This window comes from Vigna umbellata, chromosome 4 (assembly GCF_029865625.1).
Source record: "Vigna umbellata cultivar VRB3 chromosome 4, Vumbellata_1.0, whole genome shotgun sequence".
Classification (NCBI taxonomy): Eukaryota; Viridiplantae; Streptophyta; class Magnoliopsida; order Fabales; family Fabaceae; genus Vigna; species Vigna umbellata.
Window position 1 is genome coordinate 27,855,078 of NC_142168.1, and position 19,912 is coordinate 27,874,989.

Consider the following 19,912-nt stretch of genomic DNA (forward strand, 5'->3'; position numbering starts at 1 on the left):
CACAAAACCGGCTTGTAAGGTGAGGTTTGTACCTCACTTGTATATTATAATTTGACCTTATCTCTAGTCGATGTGGAACTTCCAACACACCCCCTTCACGCCGAGGTATAAACATCTCGTGCGTGATAGTAGAAATTGGGTGGTCCGATAATGGCCCGATAGCGGGTGGACTAGAAGAATAGAATGCCCACTTAGAACTCGCTAGGATAAGCTCTAACCATGGCTCTGATACCATATTAGAAAGTGAGTTTAAGCCTAACTCAACCCCACAAAACCGGCTTGTAGGGTGAGGTTTGCATCCAATTATAAACTATGAATTGGCCTTATCTCTAGTCGATGTGAAACTTTCAACACACCCCCTTCGTAGAGGTATAGACATCTTGTGCGTGATAGTAGAAATTTGGTGGTCCAATAACGACCCGCTATAGAATGCCCACTTAGAACTAGCTAGGATAGGCTCTAACCATGACTCTGATACCATGTTAGTAGTGGACTTTAAGCCTAACTCAACCCCACAAAACCGGCTTGTAAGGTGAGTTTTGCACCTCACTTATATATTATAATTTGGCCTTATCTCTAGTCGATGTGGAACTTCCAACACACCCCCTTCATGTCGAGGTATAGACATCTCGTGCATGATAATAAAAATTGGGTGGTCCGATAACGACCTGATAGCAGGTGGAATAGAATAATAGAATGCCCACTTAGAACTCGCTAGGATAGACTCTAACCATGACTCTGATACTAATAAACGTAGTGAAAAGCCATGGATGAACATGAGAGAGAAACCTTAAAAGAGAGTAGAGGAGACGAGACGTATCACACGTGCGACATAAAAGAGAGCAGATTCACAAAGCGTTGAGAGTGCGTAAGAGCTCCAATGAATTTGTCATGGACGACACAGTGGTCGTCTGACCAAGATGATTAAAACCGTGTGATCATAATTCAAAACTGAAACTCCAATAGTAACATCAGTAAACGTGGCAGTAGGCGATGACGTCACCACAACAACAACAATATTATTATTATTATTATTATTATTATTATTATTATTATTAAAAGTGTTTTATCGAATTATATCTATGGACTTTTTATTTGTATTGAAGTTTTTTCACATTACAAAACGGTGTGTTTTTCTTTTCTCTATTTTGTGCATCTATTATTTTATATACTTTTTGTATAAGAAAAAAATTATTTGTGTTTTAATTCCATTTGATATTTTTGTTATCTTTCTAACATATAATCTTTTCAAGTTTTCAGGTTCTTATTTTAAAATAACTCTTATATATATATATATATATATATATATATATATATATATATATATATATATATATATATATATATATATATATATATATATATATATAGACACTAGTGTACTAAGTGACACTATGAGAATAATTCCGCAATTCATCTTAACCCAAAGAATTAAAAGGTCACAAGAACTACATTTTCCAATGTAGAGTTATGTTTTTATCTTAAAAGGTTATCATATCTCGAAAAACATTAGTTTAAGCACAACAAGTTTTTTGTAATTAAGAATATTTGTGGACATCTGAAAATCTGATGGTAGTACTATAGTAATAAATGTAATAAGTTATAAACCAACATGCATGGTAGGTACACTTTGCCTGCCAAAGAAAAAAAATGAGGAATATTATGGAACAAAAATTATCGTGAAGATTCGATAGAGATCGAACAAAAAACTAAAGATTCCTTTTTTAACCGTTTTTAAATGGTTTAACAAAAAATTGAGCTGAATATTCTACAAAGTATTTGTTGGATTGTTCCTTAATTTTGTTCTCTTCAAAGTAAACACTGAGATTCTTTACATAGATTTAAAAAATATTAGGGAACCAAATTCCATTAAATAATGTGAGTGGTATGCTTCACACATACAGTGATGTCATGTTAGGTGTGTAAAGGACAAATTTGCGAATATGTAACATGGACGTCCTTTGGAACAATAACCAACATAATGTCATAGGAGAAAATTGAAAATTCCTTATCATTACACCTAAAAAGTTTTTCTAAAAAAAAAAGTTATGTTGATACAAATTTCTTACTTAACATTTCAGTAGTTCGAGTTGTAAAGATACCTATAAAAGAAATTTCGATATTTAAGTTATTGTTTAGTTATATCAATTTTAAAAAAAAACATATAATAAAATATTAAAAAACTCACATTTGATAATTACTTATTTATAAGGTTGATTGGTGAGTGTTGTATTAATTATGATTTAATATTAACACAAACATGATTTAATTATGTTTATCTTAATTATTCCGTAATAACTTTCATAATATTATTGTGTTGTTGTATTAGTATCGAACTCTTTAGACCAGTTGAGAGTCGAGACTAAAAACATATCGGTTTGAAGATTTTTTTTTTCAATTTGATCTATCCATTGACCATACGACTTACTTAAAATTCAATCCGTTCAAAACACAAAATAGTTTTTATAGAATACATGTTATTCATCAGTAATATGGTATTATTTCAATTAATTATAATAGTTTTAGACATGTTTTCAACTTAAAACATAAAAGAATGAATTTATGATATTTTTATATATTATTTAATTTTTTCTTAACGTGGAGTCACATCTTAATTGCTAAAAATTGGTAACTAATATCACTCGAATTTTAAATTAATTGTGGGTACATTGTACTTAATCTATGTTTTTTATTATTATTTTCATCTAGAATATTTATCTCAATATATCCTAGCACACTTTTAGAATCCATGCCAAACTAATAATCTTTAATGGGTTCAGACCCAGATTTTAATTCCTAAAATAGGTAGCCAATATACCTCTGGTTTGGATTAATTGTGGATACATTGTACTTAATCTATGGTTTATTATTATAATTATTATTTTCGTTCTAGAATCCATGCCAAACTAGTAATCTTTTAATTTCAAATGGATCTTGGTTCATCTAAGATCCATAATTTATTCAATAAAGAAATGAGCTAAAATATTATATAAGCTATAATAGATCTACGGGAAGCATGTTCGGAGAGTTAAAACGAAGGTTTATTCTTAAACCAAAGCATTTCGGAATCATCGCATAATGCTAAGATCCACTTTCTCTCTTTTTGTTAAACAAAATTGGAATAGAGAATATATAAAGTAGAATGGAATATATAAAGTTGTTAAAATTCCCTACTAGTATATAATAAGGAGCTTCTTTCACAACTCATTGGTGGAGAAGAAAAAGACAAAGTCATCAACATATATATAGAGAGAGGCATTGTTCACCAAAATTAAAATATAAAAGACTCATTTGAAATAGGTAGACATATATAGATGCATATGGAATGGAGAACATTTTATCTGGATGTGACGCTTATACCCTTAGGGTTACTCATAAACCTTATCTACCATGTTTGGTTATGGTACAACGTAAGGACACAACCTTCCTTAACCATCTTCGGAATAGATGCCGATGGCCGCCGTTTGTGGATTCCTGCCATTATCAAGGTATATATATGAGTTTTTACATATTGTAAATTAATCAAAAATCATTCTCTTCATATAATTTTCAAGTTTTGTTGTGTATATGGAAGGATATTGAAAAGAAGAACATTGTAGCAGTGCAAAGTGTTCGGAACATGATGATGGGATCGATCTTTATGGCGAACACAAGCATTGTTCTGTGTTGTGGGCTTGGAGCAATGATAAGCAGCACTTACAGAGTGAAGAAGCCTCTAATTGATTCAGTTTACGGAGGACAAGGCGAATTCGTTGTGGCACTAAAATATGCAATCATCTTTACAACATTCTTGTTCTCTTTTTTCTTTTACTCTCTATCAGTTGGGTTTCTCACCCAGTTGAGCATCCTCGTTTGCTTACCACAGCATGTCATCAGCTTGGTTACTCCAGAGCATCTGACTGATCTATTGAGAAAAGCTTCAATTTTCAATATTGTGGGAGACAGACTTTCACACACAGGACTTTTCCTTCTTCTATGGATCTTTGGACCTGTCATGGCATTCTCCTGTTCTGTTGCCATGTTGTTGGTGTTTCATAAGGTGGACTTTGTTGTTGGGAAAGAAAAGATGAACTTAGAAATTCGTGAGGGAAATAATGGCGCATAGATTTGAACCAGTTTGAGTTAAATTTTTTTTACAAATTTTGATACTAACCAAAATTAGATTTCGTCTACTAAGAATTTGTTTCACTTGATTGAATCCATCATGAATCCGATTAAAACATAAAAAAATACACATACACCTACCTTTTTATTACTTTCTGCACCTCATTATACAAATTTAAAATAAACTATCTTTAGTTATTGTTTTAATGTATGATGCACAATTAAAGTCATTACTATTTATAATAAAATATAACCGTAATTACTCAATTACATACAAAAAGTCATAAGTATCATATGTTATTCTCTCTAATTATACTATCACGTTTAAAATTAAAAAAATGAAATTAATTGAATTAAAGAAAAAATTATAATTTTTTTTCAGTGAACTAATTCATTTGACCTATTAATATGTTATGGGTTGGATTGAAATCAAATTTTTTAATCTCATGAATAGTTGAGTTAAATTGATTTGACTCACTAAATAATTAACTTGTTGTTTTGACAATTAGATTGAGTGATCTCTTTTAACAGTTCTAATAACACACCCTTTGAACTAGGTTTTCAAGTTTGACTTGAAAGTTGTATTACGAGAAGTATTCTGCAAAATCTCATTCGACTTGTATTATATGATGATACAAAATTTTTAGGACTATTTGATAATTTTCTGAGGCTTAGGGGGTACATCTGAATACAGAAATATTTTATAATTCGAAATTCATCTATGGATTTGATAAAATGCTTCCCGTAGTAGCAATTTTATTCTTGATAATTGGTAGTGCATGGCCAGCCTAATATTATTCTACCTAAGTCTATGGCTTACATAAATTCCACCCTTTCATAGATCCCATTAGAATACTCTAATAAAATACCCTTTAGGGTACTCTAAATTTGTACCTACAACCCTGTAATACAAGTTTTAGGATTCATTCATCAATGAGAGATCAGAAGTTGCATTAATTTTTTTTGCTGGTAATCTAAGCTTACATTTAGACATGTTTAGAAAAAATTTCTCTCCCTCTACATTTTCATTTTAAAGATAATACCATTCTTATGGTTTTATATTTATATCTTTATTGTGTATGTTGCTTTATTTTTATCATTCAATAAGACTATATATTATAAATAAAATATTTTGAAGTGCTCTAATCTTTACATGATATTTATTATAGAAATTGTCATGGTAAGCTTACTTTAATTACATTTTTCTAACATTGAGCATAATATTTGCATATAAAAGATAGATTCTTTTTTTTACCTATTATTCAACCAAACAACATGTCTAACCAAACTCCAAATATTACAAATAAAAATTCAAATTATAAAAGCTAAGTCAGTAATTGTATTATGTCAAAGAGTACATTATAATTTTTTGGGACTAAACCAAATTTTATGAGACACCATTTATGCAACACTTATTAAAATACTGCTAGCTATATTCCCTAGCATAAGATTTTCTTTCATAAGAGTTCAGTTATCATTTATAGTACCATCTTTTCTATTTATTTTGTACTTCTTCATAGTGAATAGAGCTCTCTTTTTTTAAGTGATATAGTTTCAAGACACCTTTATAGAAGTTAGATACAAAAATTATTTTCAGTGTTTTATATCATTCTCTCTTCTTTTTTATATATATAAGTGTATGTGATATGATATAAATAAAGTCTTATCGAATAAAACAAGATATAAACATGAATTTATATATAAATAAAATACTTTCTATGATGAAAGGTTTTTTGGTATGATATTATAAACAAATTCATGAAAACTTGGTTCAAAGTGAATAATATCTTACCATTCTAGTTCACACATAATTATATTATATCTCTGTATACTACTTATTATAAACACAAGTACAGAAGAAATTATTAAATATTTCTTCCACCATTTCGCACATAACAAACATAAAGTTATCTATTTGGATGCCTCTTTCTCCTGACTTAACTTTCGGTGTTATTTTGTTCAACATAACTTTTCTTATACAACATGCATTGGTATAATGAAAAAGCTGTACAGAAGAAATCTGTGTCCTCTCCTTTGAAATTGATTTTCCTAACTATGTATTAATATCTGGATTGTAAAGTTTTCAATGGAGTTGGCTTTCTAAAAAAGACAATTATTTGTTGACCTATAAGGTTTATTTTTTTTATATTTTCTAGCTTTCACAAATATTTGTTTTTATTTTTTGCAAGTCGCCACTTCTATTTTACCACTAGTGTTTCGTTGAAAACTTTCAAGTATTTTATTTTTAGCCCATCATATTCTTTATAAAATTACCTCTTATCGACATTTCGAAGTGAGAAAACAAAAAAAGCTATCTCTCTAGTGAAGAATAGTCGCATGTCTTATGACAAACACTTTGGTCGAGAGAACTTTGATGACCTTTTTATCGTAACCACCAAATTCTTTAGTTTTGTAGATTGTGTCTCACTTTATCTATCCAATTTTCCTTACTTAATCTAACACTATAATATCTTATATTTTCCTTTACTACCAAACTTAACATTTGAGGAAGAACATAAAAAAGAGTAATGATATTTTTATATCCAAAAATATTTTAATATACTTTTCATTTTTTTTTATAAATACACAAAAAAATGATATTTTTGACACATAAATGTTTCACATTCATTTGACATTATTTTTTCTTACTTTTTACTCTCTTCTTTCTTGAAAAAATACAAAAATTCATTTTTTTATGACTATTTTACTCTTGTATTATTAGTCAAATAAATCAAAAAGTGTGTAATCATACCATTACTCAATACAAAAATACATTTTTTATGATTATTTCCTATAATATGTTGTCAAATGAATGTAATGTGTGTAAAAATAACATTATTTGGTAATAATTTGACACACACAAATTTTTTATTTTCATTTGACATTACTTTCATTATTGTTTTTATTTTTACAAATACAAAAAGACCACTCTTTTATAACTATTTTACCTGTACAATGTGTGTCAAATGAATATCAATGTCATCCTTTCACCCTAAAAAAAATAAAGAGAAGAGTCTACATAACCAATATTATTAACTTAACAAATTTTTATTTTGTTAACCTCTTAATTGTTTTTTAATCACAATATCCCATCATGTACTTTTTACAACCACCACAAAATGTTATTTAACCTCTTAACGAAATGTTTCCAACCACCACAAAATGGTGAACTCATACATGTTGAAGTGCAATGTTTTTTATCAGAAAATGAATATTAATCCGTTTACATATGAAAATTTACATAGTCTTAAATTGTTGCCCACACATGATACCATTCCCAACAAAATACATACAAGAGATATTCATTTACGTGTACAGAACCCTCACATTATGCATACCAACCCCACCAAACAGTTGCAGAATTATTGCTGTTGCGAGCATTGATCCTTCATCATCTGCATAATAATAAGCATTGACTTTATAAACAAGTTCTTCAACTAAGTGGTTTTCTTTTATACCGATTGAGACACATTGGACTTTTTCCCTTTTAGCAGTATATCAGATTGTCCATACTTACATTCCTTATCAGATTCTATTCAGAATCCTTTTCCAAATTAACCGATCATCATGAAAAACCTGCATAAAAACTAGACAACAGCACACAAGCTTCCTTGCACTCCTCACTGTCTATTAATGTTGTGTGTGTTATTTCCTCAGCATGTAGATTAAACTGTATGCAACTACATGCACTCTTTACTTCTAATCTTTACTTACCTATGCTTGCACATTTAAAATATATAAATAAAGCCAAATTACATTTTACAAAGAAATTTTATGAGATTAAATTAGGTTTAAAATTTACCTTTTAACAATTTTTATACAAACACTCAACCAAATTCACATGTTAATAAATGGACTTTAAACTTAATTTTAACTCTATAAAATCGACTTATAAAATAAAATTTACGTAATATTATAAATTGACTTTATTCATTTAACAGTGAAGCTGTACCAAACAAGCATAGCATAATCAACCACAAGTCAACCAGACAGATGAAGAACATAAGACCTCTGTTGAAGTGCATGTTACGATGGGATAGATTCTCAGACATAGTCACTTTAACTTTTATATCCTTAATCTCCTCATGTAATGTGATTTTTCTCTTGTGCGTATATTTTTGAGTGGACGATGATATTTTCTTTTGCATTGTTATTTCTCAATTCCATTTTAGTTTTCTCTCTTTAAGCCCGAGAATATATACAACCTCGATTATGTTCTAATGTACACCCCAAGATTCTTGTCTCTTTTGCATTTATGTAATAATGTATCATTTGGTTTTAGAGGATGAAATGAGCGACATCGATACAGTCATGTCATTACTTACATAGTTATTTCATTAATTTTTAAATAATATTAACATCAAGTTGATGAAACTTGGTATAATTTTAAATAAAATAAAATGAAAATTAAATTAATAGCAAAAAAATTAAGAATTCATACTGAATTGAAAAAAAGCATATTAAATATAAAAGTCATATGAATTAAAGCACATTTTTCATCTTTAAAATGAATATTTTGATTAACAACTACCAACGGATCTCGTTTCATATAATGAAGATATATAAATTTATAGTAAAAAATTGACGTTAATTTAAAATATATTAACTTAAATAAATAAAATTAAGTTTGATCTAGTAAACATTAACATGATATTTTTTTAATACTGAAATTCAACACTAAAAGTTTTATAAAATATACTATTTATTAAATAAATATTAACTTTTTTATATTAAATAGTAACTTGTTTAAATAAATTTAAAAATTATTTCATTCATATTAAAAATATTTTTAATCATTAAATAATTATAAAAAGATAATGTTGATTTAAAGTAAGCTAAATCCACTAATATTTAATTAAAGCGCCTAGTAAATTTATCATATTGCTGTCGAATTAGCTTACTCAAACTTTTTTTAATTGGTTTAATACCTCTTTTAGTCCCTCGAAAGGGGCCAAATGTTCAATGTGGTCCTAAGTTTTTTTAGAAGTTCAATGTGGTCCAAACTTTTGTAAAAAGTGTGCAATTAAATCTTTTTTGGTAACGGCGTTAATTTTTTAACGGGCCAGCTGACAGGGTGGACTAAAGTTTGCTACGTGGCTGTATGAGGGTAATACGTGGCTGTGAGAGGGTAAACGTGTGTATATTACTGTGGTTAAGAAATCAGAGGTTAGGGTTTGAGTTGTAGAGAAATTGGTCTTTGAGCTACGAATGGCTTCTTCCGAAGGGTGTTCGTCGTGTTCGAAAAGTTGGGACAAAGGATCTTCTGGGTGGTCCCATGGTTGTGGTGTGAGAGGAGGTGGGATAATCCCTACTTGTTATTGTGGTGATGTTGCTGTAACCAAAGTGGCGAGAACTACGAAGAATGTTGGGAGAAATTTTTGGGGTTGTCCACGTTACAAGGTTTGAAGTATATCCTTTTGAGTTAATGTTTTTTTGAATTGATGCATTTGTTGATAGATTCCCTAACTTGGTGAATAACAGGGTGGATCTTCAATTGGCAGCTCGTGTAACTTTTTCAAGTGGTGTGTTGAAGAGAACGTTGATGAAAAAGATTGCACAATGGTGAGGAGGATAAGTCAGCTGGAAAATGCAGTGAAGGACTTGCAGAAAATGATGAAGATGTTAGTTGTAGCTTTGTGTGTGTATTGTGGTGTGCGTTGTCATGTTCAGGTTCTGTTTAGGTTGATTTAGTTAGATTGTAACATCCTATGTTTTGAAAGGTGTAAGATCAATTATGCAATTCAATGTATTACGTTCCATTGACTATTTTAATGAGTTAATTTGAGGGTATAATGTTCAAATCAGACCCTCTTATGTTTTAAAAATGTTGAAATCAGTCCCCCATTTGCTTTAAAACTGTTCACATAGGTCAACCCAATAATGCATATGATGATGAATAATGGCCAAAATATCAGTTCACTAAGTTCATAAAACAGGACATGTAACAAACAATATATATTACACCACCATGTAACATCATCAAACCACTTTCATTCATTACGACACATAAAACAAAGACATAAAGACATCAGTTCACTAAGTAAATTAAGTATCTAATTTTCAGCACCATGTAACAAACAGTACATATTACACCACCATGTAACAAACAGTACATATTACACCACCATGTAAGTTAACTATCTAATAACCCAATTCATCTAAGTATCTTTTCTTCTGACTTTGCATTTTGTTGGCTGGGATGATTGGGGACTTGGTTGCTGTGATGGTTGAGTGGTCGAGGAACTTGGAGGAGGCTGTGATGGTTGTGTTGTTTCTGCTGGCTGGGGCTTTAAAGGGCAGTTATTCTTGTTGTGCCCCCTCTGACGACAAATACTACATTTTTTCCTATGCCCACCAACACGCATTTGAGTGTCATCCTTAGTTAGCTCCCATGCTTCCAACCTCCTTTTTTTCTTTGGCCTCCCAGGCATCTTCCTCATCAGTGGTGGTAGTACATCATTGAAATTTGTGGTTTCCCATAGTAGGTGGCCATTGAGTGGAAAAATTATGGACGCATACACCTCTTCATAGGTGGATCTTGTGAACACAGTGGGGACATAACTCTGTGGATCAACGTTGGAGAAGTTCATTGCTGCAATTGCATGACAGCATGGGATGACACTAATCATCCACTTTCTACAGCTACACTCCTTTGTGTCCAGGTCTAGTGTGAACTTGTTCCCAACTGATGAAGTATGTCTAACCTCAAAAATCTTTCGTGCAGACCAGCTGAAAGAAATGAAGCACATCAACGATGTAGATAAATAACAACATAGAGGTTCACTTTCCCCAAATAATTAGCCACCTTTATCATGTTCATAGCTCCTTTATCATCATCAAGCTTATGTAAAACATGTTGGATATTGTAATATAATTCTTTTACTTCCATGTAACCCAGATCTTTAAGTGAACCTAATACTCCAAAATAACACCATTTATCGGGATCTACGTCCCAATAAACTATCTCCCCGCCCATATACTTAAAGGGGACTTCTTTGATCAAGGTCCCACCGTGATGGACCACAACCTGAAACATGTCATTACACATCCCTACCCGAACCCTGCAAATGCAAACGGGGACCACTAATTTAAGTTAAACTAATATCTATGGGACCACTATCAACCATCAAAACAAGACAACTTTTCACCCCTACTTAAACCCCCTATAAAGCGACAACAGTGATAACATATACAACAACTACATTTCATAAAATTATCAAACATAAACCCTAACCTGATTTGCGATTTCTAATTTGCGCTTCAGATTTGCGGTTTCCAATTCGCGCTTCAGATTTCAACACACTTCCTCCACAATGATAAATCCCAAATTACCAATTTCTCTGCAACCCAAACCCTAACCTCTGATTTCTTAACCACAGTAATATGCACACGTTTACCCTCTCACAGCCACGTATTACCCTCTCACAGCCACGTATTACCCTCACACAGCCACGTAGCAAACTTTAGTCCACCATGTCAGCTGGCCCGTTAAAAAATTAACGCCGTTACCAAAAAGGATTTAATTGCACACTTTTTACAAAAGTTGGGACCACATTGAATTTCTAAAAAAACGTAGGACCACATTAAACATTTGGCCCCTTTCGAGGGACCAAAAGAGGTATTAAACCTTTTTTAATTTGATTTTTTAAAAGAAAATAGTGTTACACAAAATTTTCTTGAGATAAAAGGTAATAATTTTTATAATAATTTTATGTTGTTTAACTTTAATTTTAAATCATCTGGTTCTTTTATTTGAAAGTTAATTTTTATTTTCTTATAGTAATATATATTAAAATTAGTTTAAGAGATTAATATACATGCCTCTATAATGTAAACTCTCTTTATATTGATGTGACTTCTGTCATGCTTGATGCTACTTTTCATCACAACCATTATAGGTGTGTAAATTGTAATAATCATTCTTATTATAAAAGTCACGATTCAATCTTTAAAACCAAAAGGAAAGATTGCAAAGGTAGACGAATGGGGTAAGTTTATTCATAATTTACTAGCTAGTTGACTTAAAAGTTATAATTCATGAATAAGATATATAGAGTGTTGATAACTTCTAAATTAAAGTTTTCGTGAAGAAGGATCACTTTTTTATTATATTTAAAAAATGTGAAGTTGCGAGTTCTTTATAAATATTTTGAATCAAAGTTGTTGTCATGAGTGATAACAACGTATCAGTGATAATAACTTTTAATTTAGAAGATGTTGGTGTGACAACTTCTAATTCAACTAAAGTTGTTATTAATTACGATGATTTCATTTTTTTTCTTCATAATTTTTTATTTTTTTTAAATATAACCAAGTAAAGAATAATTTTTAAACTTAGATAGTGTTAGAAATATAAACACGTGGATTAAAAATAATAATAATGATAAACTAATGTGGATTTCATAAAATAATTAAAAATATGAAAATCTAATTACAATAGAGACAATTTCTCCTTTGATGCTTTCATTTCTACATTATAAACATTATTTGGCTTATTAGGATTCGATTGATCCATTTCATTGTGAATAAAAGTAGTAGAAGGTTATCACATTGTCCTACTACACATGTATGAGTTTGGAATGAAATTAGATCTGGTACAGGTAAACCAATACTTTATTATTAATTAAATGAAATTAGAGTGTTAATGATATAGAGACTATAAACAAGATGGATGTATGTGGTTAGATCTAAATGAAAGAAAGAGCATACAACTCTTACATAATGACTAAGGAAGAGCTTGGAAATAATCACAATTGCATTATCGATCATTTAATTTAACTGTGAAAGATATTGGTGGATGGTGATCATGTAAAGAAAATATCTCTTAAACCTCAAATTTAGAATTTTGTCGATCATATATATGAACATGACACATACCCACTTGTTGTTAATTTCTTCTAATAATTTCATTTATATGTTCTAATGATCAATAGTCAGTTCTTAATATAGAATCAGTCTTCATGCCTAAATCAACAAACCATGATATAACACTTTCAAATATTTCCTAATTAACATAGTATTAAGTTATGAATTAAAGTTTATTTTAACGAAATTTATTGTTGAATTAGACTTAAATTTCACTTTTTAATTTTTTTTCTTTTTCTCTTTTTTTTCCATCGGTTTATCCAAAGCACCCCTCTTATTCTATTTCTTCTGAAATCAGTTTTTCATTCTCTCTCACCCTCAACCAAACGAAATGTAAGTACAAAACCTTCCTATCTTTTCATTCATTGATAATAAATTTAACTTTTTTTCTACCTAAACTTCTTTAGCACGTGTGTATGTTCATGAGCATTGATTAAAATGTTTTTCTCTTTCTCTCTCTTTCTATGTATACATAGTATATATAAATGCAGCTAACTAAGGTGAAAAAAAGTAAAACACGAAACAGTAGATGAAGAAGAGAGTTTAATTAATTTGAGATGGAGTGGAGAAAATACTATTTGGATGTGATATTGGTGCCATTAGGGTTAGTGATGATTGTAGCATATCATGTCTGGTTATGGCATAAGACTCAGACACAGCCCTTCACCACAACCTTTGGAAGAGAAGCTGACAGTCGCAGATCATGGGTTCTTGTCATGATGAAGGTATTCTTCATCTTTCATATATTCTCCCAAAGTTCTGGAACTGTTTTTTTTTCTGGAAAATAGCATAATTTTTTTTAAAATTAATTACACTTAAAATCACGTTTATTATTTTCTGTTGATTTACATCGCTTTTCTTTTATCTTTTTTATGAGGGCAAATAATGCTGAGATTGTTATATTGCTTAAGAAATTAAAAGAGGATTGTTTTTTATTAGAATGGAAAAAATAAATACCTTTTCTAAGTGCTCTCTCATGATTTAACGTTTAGGAGAAACTGTGTTTAGTCATCTTCACCACCACCAACATTTTTTCATTATAAAGGAAAGTTGACATAACCTCGAATAAAGCTTCATATAACGAAGGTTTTATTAATCATGGCAACTTAGAGATGTGTCATGTATTAAATAAATCATTTGAAATTTAAATAATTAGTTTAATTTTCATTAGATTTTAGAAATTATATAACAAACTTACTATTTTATTAGATTTTCACCCTAAAACATAATTTTTTGTCTGTTATAGCTTCAAATACATCCATGAAAAGTGATTTCAGTGTTTTACTATTGCAGGAAATTGACAGAAAGAATGTGGTAGCGATCCAATCTCTTCGAAACTGGATAATGGCATCAACCCTAATGGCGACATCAGCCATTCTGATATGTGCTGGGCTGGGAGCAGTGATAAGCAGCACATACAGTGCTAAACACGCAATCGAGTCCACGATTTTTGGAGCAGACGGAGAATTAATGGTGGGTCTGAAATATGGCATTCTCCTTGCTGCATTCTTATTCTCATTTTTCTGTCACACTTGCTGCATAGGGTTTCTCAATCAAATCAATATTCTCATTTGCTCTCCACAAGATCACAAGTCCTTAGTCAATTCACAGTATTTAACTCAGCTTTTCGACAAGGCCGTCTTCTTGAACACACTGGGAAACAGGATTCTATACTCTGCACTTTCCTTCTTGCTTTGGATCTTTGGACCTGTGACGACTTTCCTCTCTTCAATGGCCATGCTAGTTCTGCTCTACAACCTAGATTTTCATTCTGCGCCAAATGGTTGTATTCATGAAGATCAGAACACTTAGTACAAATTGTATTATGGTGTCTCAAGAAAAGAATGTGTATCGTGTATCTGTAAAAGTTGTATGATTAGTGTTTTATGTATCAAAATTAATCCAGAATAAGAAATAGGTGAAGAAATATTTACCTGGGTTTACAATCTTTTTAATTCTTGATTTTTTTTTCTTTTTATGTTTCTTTAGTCTTTTATTAAATTTTGATGCATCGTACGTGATTTCTGAAATTTTTCTTTTCACATTTGTTTATGAAATAAATGAAGAAATTTGTTTATGAATTCAATTAATCTAAGTTGTAGGGAAATAAACATAATTAAAAAAAAAGTCCGTCTAAACAGAGGATAATTATTTATATTTGTTTTCAAATGTAAGTATACTTTAAATATATAAAATTTATTTAGAAAAAGAAAACATAGTCAAAATAAATATAATGAAAGTTTTCCAAAACAGAAATAAAGTAAAGTTTCAGTTTTGAAACAAAATGTTAAAGTACTCTTGTTTGTGTTTGGTTTCCTAAAATCAAAAATTGGGATAAAAAAACAGTTATAAGATTTCCGTACTTTCGATATTAATCTATATTGAAATTGATAATTTTAAAATTTATGATATTCAACAGTTAATAAATATGAATATGTCACCTACTTGCAAATCATTATGACTCTTTATAATATATTAATATCATTAAATTTGAAAAATATGTAAATATGTCAAGTACACCAATAGTTTATAATTCTTTATTGTATATTAATATCATTAAACCAAATTCATATATATTATGGAAGTGTTAGGTATACAGAAACACATTGATAAAATTTAAATGTACTCATTTCACAACAATACATATCCATTTTAGAAATAAAATAAGAAAACTTATTTAATCATATATATATATATATATATATATATATTATATATATATATATGGGTTTTAGTAACTTATGTAACTTTATACAAATTTCACTTAATAAAAATATCCTATATTATGAATTTAAATTTTAAAGTTAAGAATATTTGAATAATTTTTAATTTTTTTATTTTAAATTAAAAAATAAAAATTTTAAAAATAGTCCTGTATTTAAAGTATGTCTTTTTTTTATAAATAGATATATTTTTATGAACTAAAATTTAGTACCTTTAAAAAGTTATATAAGTTAACAAACTTTATATTTATATATATATATATATATATATATATATATATATATATATATATATATAAACATTGTATCAAATGAAAATAGTAATTATAGGATTGAATATTATTTTTCAAAAACTCATGCAATATTAAAAAATTACATAATAAATAATTAATCTAGATTAAATAATATTTTCAAACTTTAAGTTTTGTATAAGAAAGTAAATTTGTACATCAGTAAGTAGAGATGATTTTTGATAATTAAAAACACTTAGACATAAATTATATAAAATATTATTGTTAAAGTAAATTTTAGTGACTTCACACATATAAAAACTCACATCATTTTTATTAAAATATTAATATCAATTCATAAGTTCATTCAAACTTTAATTCTTCAGTCTAAAGTTATTTATTAAGAGTTAAAAAAAAGTATAATTCAATATCGTGTTATCTTAATATTTAATATTAATGTCTATAAAAACTTAATTAAGTTTTATCCCTAATTTGAAAACATGTATTTAGGCACGTGGAGTAAAACTACATCACTTATATATATGGTCTAGAAACGTACTGAGTTTTGATAGGAACTAAATTTTTAAATATTTTTGTGGGAAAAAAATATATTTATCTCCAATTATAAAAATGCATGATCTTTATTTAATTTTAAAAGTTGTACATAACATATTAAAAATATTATTTTGATATAAAGTTTAGCGTAAGAAAACCAAAATAAAATTGAATTTTAATTCAAAAGAAAACAGAAAATACTTTTTAAAAATCATCCACGCCTAACTTCCTCGTATAGTACGGGAAAAAAAAGTCTTCGTTTTTAAGTTGCTTTAGCGTCCAGAATTAATAATTATAAGTGAATTATTTTAGTCAAAGAGTTGAAATTTAAATTGTATGTATAAGTTGGTTGAGAGATTTAAACTTTGCATTTATGATATGGGGTTTATATTTATATGTTTACATTAGCCTAATCAAATATAGAAAGGATTATTTGTTATCTTTATTATTAATTTCTTAAATCTAACTTTTTTGATAAGTAATATTTAAAAGAAAAATGGTAATGTAGAGGGCGAAAAAAACACACAATTTTAAGATGCAAGAGCAATATTTATATATATGATAAATTAATATTTAGTTTGCATATTATATGATATATATTTTTATGTAACTAAAACATAAACAATAAATAAGTTTAACATATAAACTATATTTCAATAAAATTCATAATATTTGTATGTGTGTATACATATACATACACACACACACACACACACATATATATATATATATATATATATATATATATATATATATATATATTTCTCTTGTATAAAATATAAAGACAAGATAACTGAAAAATAGTCGGGATATCTTTTTCTAAATAAGAAGGTAATTATGTAAAATTCACTTTTAAATACTTTTTATCTATTTGTTTCTTACTAAATTAATTATGAGATCGATTTTTTTAGTGAATTATCAATGTTAATTATTATATTAGTAGATTATTAAGTAATGTGGATAATGGAAGCACACTAAATACATGAATCAACTAACCTAAAACTGCTTGTCTCAATAATTTATCTTGAATGTAATTCCTAAAATATTTAATTATATTAAACATTTGAAGAAAATTCTTTATTAATAATCGTGACTAACTCGTAATAGTGGAAAATCATAATGTTGAATAAAATAAAATCCTCTCGCATTGGATTACAAGCAACGTGTAATTGGGTTAAGCATCATTTTCTGATATATTAGATTTCTGAACTATAAAATTGTTATATTCTATATAAAAATAAATAAAAACTGTAGCGTAAAATATAATATAATCATTTTGTAAAATTCATCAACTGATAATAGAACCTAGGATTGATGTATGTTATGTTTGTTTATATTAGAATAATAGTCAAAGTTTAATATATTTATTAACATTTAATTGTGAAATTGGAATCACCAAATTGTCATAAACTGAACTTTCTAATTCGTTGGATTTTCATGACAACGAAATATTAACTAGCCTCAAAAGGTTGATGTCATTCACAACCTATTCTTTAAAAAAGATTAATTTAAAAACTAAACTCTTCACTATTCACACGTTAACAAAAACAAAATAAAATTATTCAAGCAAGTAAAAGCATATGTTAATTTAAACAATTAATTTTACGCATAAATGTTATTTCCTTTTCTAGAATGACCTTTAACTATTATTATTATTTATTATTATTATTATCATTATTATTATTATTATTATCATTATTATTATTATTATTATTATTATTATTATTATTATTATTATTATTATTATTATTATTTTAATTTACTAAATAATAAATCTAGTTAAATTAGCAGTGTAGTTTAGCTAAACAAATTAGTAGAACAAATATGTGGGTTAACTATGTATTTCCCTGTAACAGAGGACGAAAGCTCACTACTAAGAGAGGGTTAAAACGCAAACAATAAAAGGGCTTCTTCCTACACCACCATGTTTTCTTCCTGCAACCCCCATAACCCAATTGATATATGACTTAAGTATCTTCCACTAAAAAATTATATTACACCCAGACTGAGGCCTTGGCAAAGACTTTCCAATAAACCAAAATAATCATTGAGACATTTAAGTGTGAGTCTAAGACTTGAGTAAAAATTAAAAAGTTAAGTATTATATAAAGATTTCAACATCATTTGTTTTAAGATTCTAGGTTGAAAGTGATGTTAATTTTTTATATGAGTTAGACTGAAGTCTCATTAATATTGTGTTTCTTTGAAGATCTTCTCTCAAAAGACTCATTAGTGTATCAGAACCAATAGTTAGTCATGGTAACCAATTCAGAGGGTTAGAAAAGTGTTATGTTATGATGAACGTTGATGCAACTAAGGGGTACTTGTGGTTAAGCTCAAAGAGAAAGTGTCAATGTGAAAGGACTTACACTTAAGGAGAAGATTGCGGGAGAATCCAAGTGTGAATCTAAGTTCCACAATGAGTAAAAATGAGAAAGTTGAATACTATATAAGGATGAATACTCATAAACCCATTATTCGGAGGTTTTGGGTTAAAGGTGATGTTGATAATGTTGATTTTTACATGTTGTAGTGTGTTTGTTTTAGTGAATAAATTCAACTCTTCATAATTTTTACCTTATTTTATCCTAAAGTGTGTTTTAGTTATTTTTACTAGTGCAGAAAATGTCTTTAACATCACCCTTTAGACGTCTGACCCCCGGATATTCCACGTAAAAAATGATCGGTGACACTTGTGTAAATAAGTTAATGTTGTAGACGTCCAACCTGACACTTGTTTATTCTTATTTTACCTCTAATATCTATTTTGAGTATGTGAAATAAGTGATTAGAAAGTAATCCTAGTAGAGGAAAGCAAGTTGGACCTCAAAGGAGCATGATTAGACAACAAAAGATAAATTTGGAGCAAATACTTGTGTTAAACCCCACTAGAATCACGCCCTACAATGTCGAGCAAACAAGGTGGCACTGGGCAGTGGTTAGAGGTGTCAAGTGGTGACCTTACAAGGAGTTGTTATTTGTGTTTTATCTAATAGTGCCTAACGATACTAAGATGGCACCAGGCGGTCACAGCGTTGACATGTAAAATTTTGGATATTTAATTATGCTTCTCATGATGGTTTGTGGCATCCCTTATTTTGCATGATAGAGAAACACTTTTGGGTGCTTAAGAGAGCCTCTTAGAGGTTGTTAGGGGTGTTGGAAAGCTCTCTCATTCCTCCTTGGGTATTCTTCTCCATTCGTGGTGATTTTCCTCCTTTGGGGTTGGAGAGGAAGATGATTTGCAATTTGGAAATGAAAATGCGAATGATAAGTGCTATTGGAGCATGGAGTGACTGCAAAAGAACCTTAGGAAAGGGCTTCGATATTCTCTTTGGTTTCCATTTCTTCCTTATCTCTTCTATTTGTAAACACTATGTTCTCCACCATATAGAGCTAACCCTATTTTGTTGAGATTAGATGTAATAAACTAAA

General features: G+C 29.0%; 2 protein-coding genes across 2 annotated transcripts; both read left to right on the forward strand.

Annotated features, from left to right (window-relative positions):
• Positions 1–3,229: 3,229 nt before the first annotated feature.
• Positions 3,230–4,105, forward strand: LOC124821886 (uncharacterized). The gene is made up of 2 exons (XM_088112773.1): positions 3,230–3,488; positions 3,575–4,105. Exons 1-2 carry the CDS (start codon positions 3,315–3,317, stop codon positions 4,103–4,105), a joined length of 705 nt encoding a protein of 234 aa, XP_087968899.1. The 5' UTR covers positions 3,230–3,314.
• Positions 4,106–13,475: 9,370 nt separating this feature from the next.
• Positions 13,476–14,922, forward strand: LOC148199749 (uncharacterized). The gene is made up of 2 exons (XM_088111328.1): positions 13,476–13,694; positions 14,263–14,922. The coding sequence occupies exons 1-2, from the start codon at positions 13,527–13,529 to the stop codon at positions 14,779–14,781; spliced, it is 687 nt and encodes a 228-aa protein (XP_087967454.1). The 5' UTR covers positions 13,476–13,526; the 3' UTR covers positions 14,782–14,922.
• Positions 14,923–19,912: the final 4,990 nt, after the last annotated feature.